We start from the raw sequence: 12,357 nt of genomic DNA, 5'->3' as shown, positions 1-12,357 counted from the left end.
ATGGAGTGATGGAAATTTTTGGAAACAGATAGTGGCGATGGCTGCACAACTTTGTAAATATACTGAAAACCAGTGAATTGTACATGCTAAATTGGTAAATTATTAAATTTATTCACTTACTATTATATATTATTTATTTATTTAAATAGCTCAGCAGAGGAGACAGGCAGACCTTGAAGCAGAATATTTCCTATTTGTTGCTTTGACACAATAGCTGAATTCTTTGAAACATCTTATCTCATAGACACATATTATCAATGCCAAATAATTTGGGCAAGAAATTTTGGTACACAGTTAAGCCAGAAATCAATGTAATCCTTTGAGATAACAGAGACAACTGGAAAAATGAAAGCACGCGCAGCAAGAGGATCCTCAGCTAACACTTGCCTCTTCCACAGGAGACCGGTACTTGCAGTTACTGCAGATGCTCCCAGGAAAGCCACCATCATTAGTCGTCGCCTCATCTGGATGGGCTGTGATCCTCCATGGTAACATCGAGAGCCCACAGCCAGTTCTGCCAGTGCAGAAAGGGAGTTAAGACGAAACATTCTGTGGATAAAAAGTAAAAATGTTACTCCTAACTAGTTGTAGCAACAGTGATGATGAAATGATGACGATGGCAGTATCAACGTCGCCAACAAACATTACGGACTTACTCAATGACAGACACTAAACACTTTGTAATACCATATAGTATCCAATTTAATCCTCAGAACAACTGTATGAAAAAAATACTACTTATAAACCTGATATATCAAAGTACAATTAGAAGACAAAAAACACAACATGATAACTTGAACAGGAAAAGTGTAAGTAAAGCATTATTAATTATAACAGGGGTAAAATACTAAGGGTTAAAGAGATCACAGATGTAGGGAGCAGCTACTATTTCAAAGGCTGATGCAGAACAATAGGAGAGGAATAAATCTGTAAAGTGGCCACTCTCAACAGGGCTGAGATACAGGCCCGTGGTGAGGACACGGCCGTGGATATCTGAGAAATTTACTAAAGTGCCAGGCCATCAGAAGTCACTATAAAGTCATCTAGTAGGAGAATTCAACATTCCAGTGGAACTCAGGAAAGTACCCATGGGGAGATGTCAGAGTATGGAACTCCCTGGGAAACTGCATTTGGGAGTACTGCTGCTAAAACTACCTACGGGTTGAGAGTCCCAGGGTGTCCCACACACTGCTGGCCACTGTGTGCTACAGTGCATACAAGAATCAGGAAGACAAACTTCTTCCTTCTCTAGTCTCCCTCTAGCCCTTCTACTGACAAACCTTAACAAAAGGTGGCAAGAGAGAAATTTCCAGTATCACAAAAAGGACATTGAAGGAGGAATTTAGAATTGCAAAGCAACAGATTTATAAGTGGCACAAACCATTTTGAAGATGTGGGAACTGAGATACAGTGACTTGCTCTAGAGTATGCAGCTAGAAGTAGATCCAGAATCTAAAATAAATGGACTAACATGAGAACCCAGGTTCTGGACAGGTTCTAGGACACTTTGCTGCCCCCCCTACCTTGTGATGATACTGTTTTTGTTAAAGTAATTTAAGTTTTAATTAAGTAATTTAAGTTTTAATTAAATCTTTTTCATTCCCAGGTCCTTGGAAGGCCTCCTACCCACTAAATTCTTTAGTTTCATACTTATAACTTCACCTGTTCCTCTCATTGTTTAACTCAGAAATATCTGTATTAGGTCATACTATCATTCAAAAAACATTCACTCTCCCATCCCCCATCCCATAGGCAAATACAATTTTCCACACTCTTTATTTTGGATACGTATCTTGCCATTGACCTTGCTTTGACCAACAGAATGTGGGCCAGTTCCACAAAGCACTTTTAAGAAGTATTGCTGTTAGCCTTCTTGTGCTCCTACACTCTATGAAGAGAAGATCATGCCCAGGATAGACATGATCCTTCAACCTGGGTTCAATAACGAACGTATCTCAGGCTGGAGCCAAGCACTGTGAAGATCAGCTGAGCCAGCTGAGCACAACCAACCTACAGAATGCTAGTGAGAAATAAATGTTTATGATTATAAGCCACTAAAATCGGGGGTTGTTTACTGCCACAGCAAAAGCTAACTAATTCAGCATATAACAGAATTACTGGGAAGTTCTCATTCAACAAAAATGTTTTGTTTTGTTTTTATTTTTTTTTTTTATTTTTTTTAAAGATTTTATTTATTTATTTGACAGAGAGAGGCACAGCGAGAGAGGGAACACAAGCTGGGGGAGCGGGAGAGGGAGAAGCAGGCTTCCCGCTGAGCAGGGAGCCCGATGTGGGGCTCGATCCCAGGACCCTGAGATCATGACCTGAGCCGAAGGCAGACGCTTAACGACTGAGCCACCCAGGCGCCCCGTTTTGTTTTGTTTTTAAAGATTTTATTTATTTATTTGACAAAGAGAGAGACAGCTAGAGAGGGAACACAAGCGAGGGGAGTGGGAGAGGGAAAAGCAGGCTTCCCGCTGAGCAGGGAGCCCGATGCGGGGCTCCAACATGACCTGAGCCGAAGGCAGACGCTTAACGACTGAGCCACCCAGGCGCCCCTCAACAAAAATGTTTTAAGTTCATACTATTCAGCCCTATGTAAGACCTAAAGAGCCAAAAAGAATTTTACATTCTAATTAGCCAAGCTATACATGAAATATATTCAAATGATACGTTTCTAAGCTGGTATCCTGAAGAAGTATAAAAATATTAGGGTATAGATATTAGAGAATTAAAAAAATGTTTAAACACCAGGGTAAGACTAGGTTAGTCAGCGAAGGCTTTTGTTTAGTTCTGAGACTCAGAATGGTATAAAATTTTGATCAACTCAAAGAAATTTCATGGACACCCCAAATGACAGGATCAGTTCTGGCACCTCTATGAAGAGAATTGATAGAAAATGATTTTTTCCTCTAGACAGTATCTTGAGGCCAGAGTATAGTCTTCATTCTTTTATTCCAACAGGCAGACTGAAAGAGAAAGGGGCATTTCTTCCTGGTTATACGACTTTTTATAGTGGCAATTCATTTCAAATCACATAAAGTATTCATTCTCCTCCCCTTTGATTGTCTCCAAGCACAGTTCACTGCTTCCTAATTTAAATTATCTTGGACTTTATACATATCTCCCATGGCAATGAATACATTTGTTCATATGTAAGTCTGCCTTCCCCACTTGGCTCTTGCCAAAATTATTTTTTTCCTCATCATAAACATATGGTCTAGTATGGGGCCTGTTACATTATAGGTGTTTAAAATATTTAACTATGGGGCGCCTGGGTGGCTCAGTTGGTTAAGCGACTGCCTTCGGCTCAGGTCATGATCCTGGAGTCCCAGGATCGAGTCCCGCATCGGGCTCCCTGCTCGGCGGGGAGTCTGCTTCTCCCTCTGACCTTCCTCCCTCTCATTCTCTCTCTCTCGAATAAATAAATAAAATCTTTAAAAAAAAAAAAAAATAAAAAAAATAAAATAAAATATTTAACTATGTAATGTACTTCCACATGAAAGTAAAGGTACAAATCACACAGGTACTAGCTCCTAACATTTAAATATACTTCTAAGCCCCAATATGCTAAGAAAAGTATGTCTTTTACCACTTGGGTTCAAATCAAGTTAGATTACTTAGCTGTCTCTTAAGATCATGGAGCCAGTTACTAACTCTTCTCTGGGACCTATACCTATAATCTCTTAAGTAAACCTTTCCCCTAGCCCTCTTCATTCAACCTAGGCCCAATTTCAAAGTTGGAGCTAAATCCTGCTCTTATGGACAAAGTGGGAAAAGAATTATTTTTCTCTCCTACTTCCTATGACCTAAGCTGCAGCAACACAATTCTTATACCCTTCTCCAGCCCCAGAAATCACTCATTTTACTGCACATATTCTACCAAAATATAGCATCAGGAGAATGTCCACTATATTTTCTTTCTGCCTGTCAACAACTGATTCACTTTTTTTTTAAAGATTTTATTTATTTAGGGCGCCTGGGTGGCTCAGTCATTAAGCGTCTGCCTTCGGCTCAGGTCATGGTCCCAGGGTCCTGGGATCGAGCCCCACATCGGGCTCCCTGCCAGGCGGGAAGCCTGCTTCTCCCTCTCCCACTCCCCATGCTTGTGTTCCGTCTCTCGCTGTGTCTCTGTCAAATAAATAAATAAAATCTTTAAAAAAATAAAAATAGGGCGCCTGGGTGGCTCAGTTGGTTAAGCGACTGCCTTCGGCTCAGGTCATGATCCTGGAGTCCCGGGATCGAGTCCCACATCGGGCTCCCTGCTCAGCAGGGGGTCTGCTTCTCCCTCTGCCCTCTTCCCTCTCACGCTCTCTGTCTCTCATTCTTTCTCTCTCAAATAAATAAATAAAATCTTTAAAAAAAATAAAAAAAATAAAAATAAAAATAAAAATAGGGCGCCTGGGTGGCTCAGTTGGTTAAGCGACTGCCTTCGGCTCAGGTCACGGTCCTGGAGTCCTGGGATCGAGTCCCACATCGGGCTCCCGGCTCAGCGGGGAGCCTGCTTCTCCCTCTGACCCTCTCCCCTCTCATGCTGTTTCTCTCTCTCAAATAAATAAATAAATAAAATCTTAAAAAAAATAAAAGAAAATAAAAATAAAAAAATAAAAATAAAATAACATTTTCCAAACCCACAGTGCATTCAGATACATAGCATTGCTTTTGTCTATCATAAAAATGAATACTCTGGTTTCTCTTCAGATCAAATAAATCTTTCTCCTTATAATAAAAATGAGTACAACTAAAACATATCTGGAGAAAACATTATTCATCACTGACAACAGAAAGAAAAGAGCACTCAGAAGTTTTCAATGTGAAAGGCAAATAACATAACCAGTTCAAAAGTTGGAACAGGCAAGGAATGTGTAAGACTGTAAGATAAATTCACAATTAATCAGATATTCTCCATAAATACAAATATGTCCAAAAAATAGACATCTCATAAATAGACATATGTTCACCAATGTAATAAACCCATTTTTCAGTAAAAAAATATAAACACACATATGATCAAATAGGTAAGCTATAATCACTTGAAAAGGTCATTTGAATTCTGGACTGAGAATTCTGATCATATATACAACAGGAAACTAGTACATGGAAAAGAACGTGATGAAAGTATTTTCTGGAAGAATACCTACTTACCAGTAGTGAATAGAATAAACTGCAAACAACAAAGGCAGAGAGAGGTAATGGCAGTAGTGAGTACAGCCAGAAGGCAATTAATAACCTAAAATATTGGGTGATAAGTGCCTAGACGATAAGTACAGAAACCAGAAATAAAATAAAATATCCAAAGAGACAAACCATCAGATATCACTGTCCAACACACATTAATATGTAAGTGTGAAGGAGATATGGAAGACAGAAAGGAGAAAGAGATTAAAACAATAATAACACTAAGTAGCGGATGGTAGAAAGTGAAATGAAATAGGAATCCAATGACCAATGACCTAATCTCAACTCTGGGACTAAACAGCTGTGCACAAAGGAAGCTTACTCTTTCTTAAGGAAGAATTTGATAAAATGAGAGAATTGCCTAATTGAGCTTTAGGGTTCCTTTTATCTCTTAAAGCTCTCTAATCTTGGTGAAAAGCTATACGGCAAAGTTTAATCTATTTCATTTGAGGTTGGGGGAGTAAGATCATATCATATAATCAGGATTTATTAGTGTTGAGAATCCACATCCGTATGCTCTGGTGCTAGAAGATTTTAAATTTTGAAAGTTCTGAGTTCTACTAACAGTCTACTTACATTTTGATGTTGCAATTTAAATGTTACTGTCTACATCTCATTTCACCACTGGCTTTAATCTCATTCCCCAAAGTACACACATCAAAAGATATATCTAGGGCGCCTGGGTGGCTCAGTCGTTAAGCGTCTGCCTTCGGCTCAGGTCATGATCCCAGAGTCCTGGGATCAACTCCCACATCGGGCTCCCTGCTCGGCGGAGGGCCTGCTTCTCCCTCTCCCACTCCCCCTGCTTGTGTTCCCGCTCTCACTGTTTGTCTCTCTGTCAGATAAATAAATAAAATCTTAAAAAAAAAAAAAAAAAGATATATCTAGGGGCTCCTGGCTGGCTCAGTTGGTGGAGCATGCAACTCTTGATCTTGGGGTTATGAGTTCAAGTCCCACATTCAGTGTAGAGATTACGTAAAAAATTTAAAAATATTAAAAAAAAAAAAGATATATCTATTCATCTTCTTTAGGGCAATTTTCACAGATGCCAAGTAAACAAAGAAAAAAAAACTGAGAAAAGTCTCTATTATAATTTAATTCCTAACTTTGTAGTGAAGAAAGAGTGTAACTAGTTGAATGTATTAATTTTTGATGAGAGACCACGTGAACAGATTTAAGGAGATCAGCTTTCCAACTGAGTCTGGAAAATTGAGTAGGCCAACCGGCAGCAGTTATGCAGTAATGAAGCATGTTTATGAGAAGGATTACATTAAACTAAAAGGAGTACATTTTTCTTCCCTAACAGTACCTCCCCGCCAACCCAACAGGCATGCCTCTAAAAAGTAGCTTTCATGGGAACTGAAAAAAGATGAAGAGGTATTTCTAACCAAGAAATATCAAGGGAGGCAAGTGAAACCTAATTTTGTTACCAAAGGAAAACATTATCTATCTAACAAGACACAGAACGAGATTTTTAAAACCTGTTAACAACATAACATTGCTGTGTTTCTATGTTATTTTAAGACTATTAAGCTTAATACACTGCTTTTGATAACTTTCAAAGGGTCACAGGACCAAGAAATCATCTAATTCAACATCTTTATTTTACAGATAAAGAAATGGGATCCAGGGCGCCTGGGTGGCTCAGTTGGTTAAGCGACTGCCTTCGGCTCAGGTCATGATCCTGGAGTCCCGGGATCGAGTCCCGCATCGGGCTCCCTGCTCGGCAGGGAGCCTGCTTCTCCCTCTGACCCTCCCCCCTCTCATGTGCTCTCTCTCTCTCTCTCTCTCTCAAATAAATAAATAAAATCTTTAAAAAAAAAAAAAAAGAAAAAAGAAATGGGATCCAGATAAGTTATGTGGTTTTCTCACAGCTAATTAGTACAAAAACTTAAAATAAATCCTAGAATTCTCGATTCCCAAATAATCTAAAGGGGAAAAAAACTTTTTAATAACTGTTCTCAGCAAAATAAATGTAATAGCCACACTCCAAAAAGAGATCAAATGCCCAACTACAGAAAAACAATAGTATAACATAATACAATGTAATATAAATATTAAATATGCTAATCATAAAATACTATTATTATTATTTTTAAAGATTTTATTTATTTATTTGAGAGAGAGAGAGAGCATGAGAGGGGGGAGGATCAGAGGGAGAAGCAGACTCCCTGCTGAGCAGGGAGCCCGATGCGGGACTCGATCCCGGGACTCCAGGATCATGACCTGAGCCGAAGGCAGTCGCTTAACCAACTGAGCCACCCAGGCGCCCTCATAAAATATTATTAAATTATTTCATAAACCAACAGAAACTTGGCTAAAGAAATTAAAAAACAGTTGGAAAAAGAAGTAAAAATGGCTCTGAGAACTATGAAAAGATACTCAATCTCATTAATAATAAGAGAATGCATATTAAAACTCTACTGAGATACTGCTTTTCACTCATCAAGCTGGCAAAAAATCCAAAAGTTTGAAAACACACTTACTGGCAATACCGTAGAAATGGCACTGCTAAGGAATGTGTAAGCTGGTACAATGTACTTGCTAAAAGAAAATGGTACAATCTATGGAGGGCAATTTGGCAATATCCATTAAAATCATCCATATAAAACTGCATATAGTGACCCAGCAATTGCCACTTCTGATAAAATATCCTAATGATATACTTGCACACCTGTCAAATTATACACACACAAACACAGTTATTCATTACATCATGGTTGGTAACAGCAACAGATTAAATCTACCTCCGTGTTCACCAGGAGAGGACTGGCTAAACCATGACAAATACATACAAGGCAATACCATGTAGCAATAAACAGGGAATGAAAGAACTTTGTATGGATTTGAAGAGTTTCATGACATACTGTTATCTTAAAAAAACCAAGTTGTGGAATAGCATATATGATATGCTACACTTTTACATAAAATGAAGAGAAATAAGAATGCCTATTTGTGGAGCACCTGGGTGGTTCAGTCGGTTAAGCATCTGCCTTCAGTTCAGGTTATGATCCCAGAGTCTGGGATCTTTAAAAAAAAGAAAAAAAGCAACATCTGCTAATTCTGAGGCCAAGATAAATTTCTGAGATCTACCCAAATTTGGCCACCAATGAAATTTAGACCTCAGTTAAATAAAACTTCAAGGTTCCAAAGTGTTTAGTTTACATGAACTAAGAGCTTGAGAAAATAAGAACCTAGTGTCCTTTCTATCTGTGTTTCCACGATCTAATATAACATCTGGCATACGTAATATATGTACGTGATGGTTCAGTGCACTCTGTGAAACTGCACTATGATTGCTCTTTGAGAACTATGTTGTAAAATCAGCGCTATCGGGGATGCCCACAAGGATTCACCCTATTCATCCCAGTGGCGGCTATACACTAACCCCAGAACTGAAGGCCATCAGAGCCTCAGCCATTAAGTATCTAACTTATATATTTAACTCCCCTTTATTCTATTTCCATGCTTACTAAATATGTCATGATTCTAATTCAGCTTCCTGTTTAGATTGCCTTCAAAGACAGAACATGCTGATCAGAAGATGAGAGTATCCTAGTTCTCATGCCAGCTGTATTTCTCATGGTAAATTAATAAATTGGCAATCTGGTTTAATCTCCTATGATATTAGTTTGCCTTAAAAAGCTTCTCTGAATCTGATCAATTCCAATATGTAAGTTACAGTTTGGTGACTTTCAAGGTTCAAGGACCAGACCTTGCACCATGGGGACATCTTGACCCTCTGCCTTGCCATTTCATTCAAATTTCCACCCTGGAACAGATGCCAGTGAAAATGTCCCAAAAGTTTTGTATGGCCAGAGTCACTAAACCTAGGGAACCACACTCACCTTTTCCTTTTTCCCTATGTAATGAAGTTAGGGGAAGGCAATAAAAGAAGAGTCTAAAAATGGTAAAATTATGGGAATATTGATTTGCTGGACATGATACAGAATTTTGAATAGAATAAGCAAGACTACTGCATTTTTGTTTACAGGTAAGATAGGAATACATTTTTATTATCAAAAATGTCATTGTAGGGGCGCCTGGTAGGCTCATTCCATTAAGCGTCTGACTCTTGATTTTGGCTCAGGTCATGATCTCAGGGTCCTGGGATTAGCACTGGGCTTCTCACTCAGTAGAGAGTCTGCTGCTTGTCTCCCTCTCCCTCTGCCACTCCCCTTGCTCATGCTCTCTCTCTCTCAAATACATAAATCTTTAAAGAAAAAAAGTAATTGTAGGGGCGCTTGACTGACTCGGTTAAGCATCTACCTTCGGCTCAGGTCATGATCCTGGGATCCTGGGATCGAACCCCGTTTTGGGCTCCTTGCTCAGCAGGGAGCCTGCTTCTCCCTCTCCTTTTACCTGCCCTTCCCTCTGCTTTTGCTCTCTCTCTCTCTCTCGTTGTCAAATAAATAAATAAAATCTTAAGAAAAAAGTCACTGTACAGAAGTATAAAAAAGAAACTATGTCTTATTTTTCATATTTCTGAAATCCCACCACTCTCCCTAGAAGTAAACTCAGAAAGAAGTTTGTATCTTTCCTGAAATGTTCTATTTGTTTACATATAAACAATATTCCACATATACGTGTATACTCAAATACTCAGCATTTGGAATACTTTGCATTATCCTTTTTATATAATGGAATCATATCATACACATTTGCAAATTTTTAAAACTTAATACAACTTAAAAATCATTCCAACAAGAGATAGTCTTTTTAACTATAACAGAGTATTTCATTCTATGATTATTCCACAATTTAACTATTTGGCAGTTAACACATAATTTAACTATTTGGCAATTAATCCTAAATTAATTAAGGATGTTTCCATACTTTGCCATTACAAACATGCTACAGAGACTTTTCCTGTGCATTTATTTTTATTCAAGTATATCTGTGGGACAGATATCTACAAATGAAACTGCTAGATTAAAAGTAATGTGTGAGGTGCCTGGGTGGCTCAGTCGGTTAAGCATTTGACTCCTGATTTTGGCTCAAGTCATGATCTCAGGATCGTGAGATCAAAGCCGCTATTTGGCTCTGTGCTGGGCAGGGAGCCTCCTTAAGATAATCTCTCTCCCTCTCCCTGCCCCACCCCACTCTCTCTCTCAAAAAAAAGTAATGTAATGTGATCATTTTTAACTTTGATAGATCCTGTCAAATTGCCCTTCAAAACTGACTTTCCCATTTACATACCACCAACAGTACATGAAGGTACTTCTTTCCCTGTATTTGCTAGTACCAATCTTTTCAATTTATACGGTGGATTAAAAATGACATCTAATTTAATTTGTACATTCCTTATAGTAATTGAGTTTGATAATCTTTGTTTAGTTTTCAAGAGTCCATCCCTATTGTTCTGAGGGCTATTAGAATACTAAGCTGTACTTATTTTCTTTTGTTCCAGTCATATTCCCAGCCCTGAGGTTTCATCTTTCCTTCTTCATAAAAAAAGGGACGTTTTTTTCAACAAGATTTATTTTAGGTATAAAATATTTTTATGTCAGATGCAATATTGACACTAATCCATCCAATGTTATTTTTTAGTAGAATGTTTTTATTAACCAAAAAAAAAAAAAGGATAAAACTTTCTCATTATGAACCATTTCGATACTTTTCCAATTCAATCTGACTGAGCTCTACTAGAGCTGACTGGGAAGATTTTTTTCCATCTAACATTTGTTTTCTAATGGCTGGTTATACTTTCAAAATACTTGACTGGAGTATGCATTCATTACATTATTGAAAAGAATAATTTAATTTTTTTTTTTTTTAAAGTAGGCTCCATGCCCAACATGGGGCTTGAACTCACAACCCTGACATCAAGACCTGAGCTGAGATCAAGTTGGATGCTTAACCAACTGAGCCACCCAGACACCCTAAGAATGATTTAATCTAAACAGCAACAAAGGTCTCAAAAATATTCAGTTGTTTCATCTTTACACACTACTGGAAAATGAGAATACACATCATTCTGCTGTCATATTTATCCTTTTGAAAACAGAAAAAAATGACAAATGAAATTTTGAATGAATTAAAATGGTAAAAAAAAAAAATGCAAGAACCTATACTAAAAATACAGTATGCCCAATTCAACTGCAGTATAGTGACATAACACAGATGGACACACTTTTTAATTTTACTAAAGCTACAACCTAGAACAACTTATTAAATATACACTAGGCAGTAGTGCAAACATATTTACTTCACTGATATTTGCAGTACTTCTTCTTTGCAAAGGGCGTGTTATTCCCAAAACATGTGCAAACTATGAAAAACAATAGCTGCCATGAATATAGAAGAATAAATAACAAAAAATAAGCATCTACTACTGCTAGATTTAAGACTTATGGACTTTTGAGAGCAGATTTAAGTAGTTTCAGATTAGCCAGTTGAGTTATTCCTACAGTAGTGCAGACTACAAAATTATTGTAGTTAATATATTTTCAAAATGGATTTCATATTCATAATTTATATAGTCAAAGAACTCACTAAACTGGGGTTCTGTATCTGCATGGAAGCCAAAACTTGATTCCTGTGCCTAATACAATACACAAAGTCTAATATTAATACTTTGGGCATTAAACACATTTAAATATTTATTGATTTAAACAGAAATTTAAGTTCACTAATCATAAATAATTATAAATATGATGACTATATAATAGGCTATTGGACTAGAAATGAGGAGATTCAAGTTTTTGGCTTGGTTTTTTCATTGTTTCTACAGGTCTTTTTTTTTCTTCAAGATTTTATTTATTTATTTGACAGAGAGAGAGACAGCGAGAGCAGGAACACAAGCAGGGAGAGTGGGAGAGGGAGAAGGAGGCTTCCCGCCGAGCAGGGAGCCCAATGTGGGACTCGATCCCAGGACCCTGGGATCATGACCTGAGCCGAAGGCAGACGCTTAACAACTGAGCCACCCAGGCGCCCTGTTTCTACAGGTCTTAACATGAAAAACTATTTGTATACTATTCCTCAGCCCAGCCCTTCTTAACTTTTACCTCATCTGTAAAAGTTATGTAAAACCATTATCACTCTTGATTTCTTCCTTTAAATTCCTGTAGAATTAACATTCTGTATCACTACTCTGGTACCTGACTTAAGAAATAATTTTAATGTATACCTGTCCACTTGCCCAGGAGACTGCAAATCTAAAGGCAGGAAGTATGTTTT

The 12,357-nt window shown here is 37.8% G+C and overlaps 1 protein-coding gene across 7 annotated transcripts in view; it reads right to left on the bottom strand.

The window, feature by feature from the left end:
- Nucleotides 1–12,357, bottom strand: part of MICU1 (mitochondrial calcium uptake 1) — a 246,921-nt gene that overhangs the window by 192,191 nt on the left and 42,373 nt on the right. For 5 of the 7 annotated variants that reach the window (XM_078077609.1, XM_078077612.1, XM_078077606.1 and 2 more), the window contains one exon: nucleotides 388–549. In XM_078077609.1, coding sequence (XP_077933735.1) covers nucleotides 388–548 — 161 coding nt within the window. In that variant the 5' untranslated portion in view covers nucleotide 549. Of the gene's footprint in view, nucleotides 1–387; nucleotides 550–7,664; nucleotides 7,723–12,357 lie in introns of all 7 variants that reach the window. The other 2 variants (XM_078077608.1, XM_078077611.1) reach the window with 1 other exon arrangement.

Source organism: Halichoerus grypus, chromosome 7 (assembly GCF_964656455.1).
Source record: "Halichoerus grypus chromosome 7, mHalGry1.hap1.1, whole genome shotgun sequence".
In the NCBI taxonomy this organism is placed as follows: Eukaryota; Metazoa; Chordata; class Mammalia; order Carnivora; family Phocidae; genus Halichoerus; species Halichoerus grypus.
Note: the sequence above shows the minus strand (reverse complement) of the source record. Positions and strands in the feature narration are given on the sequence as shown.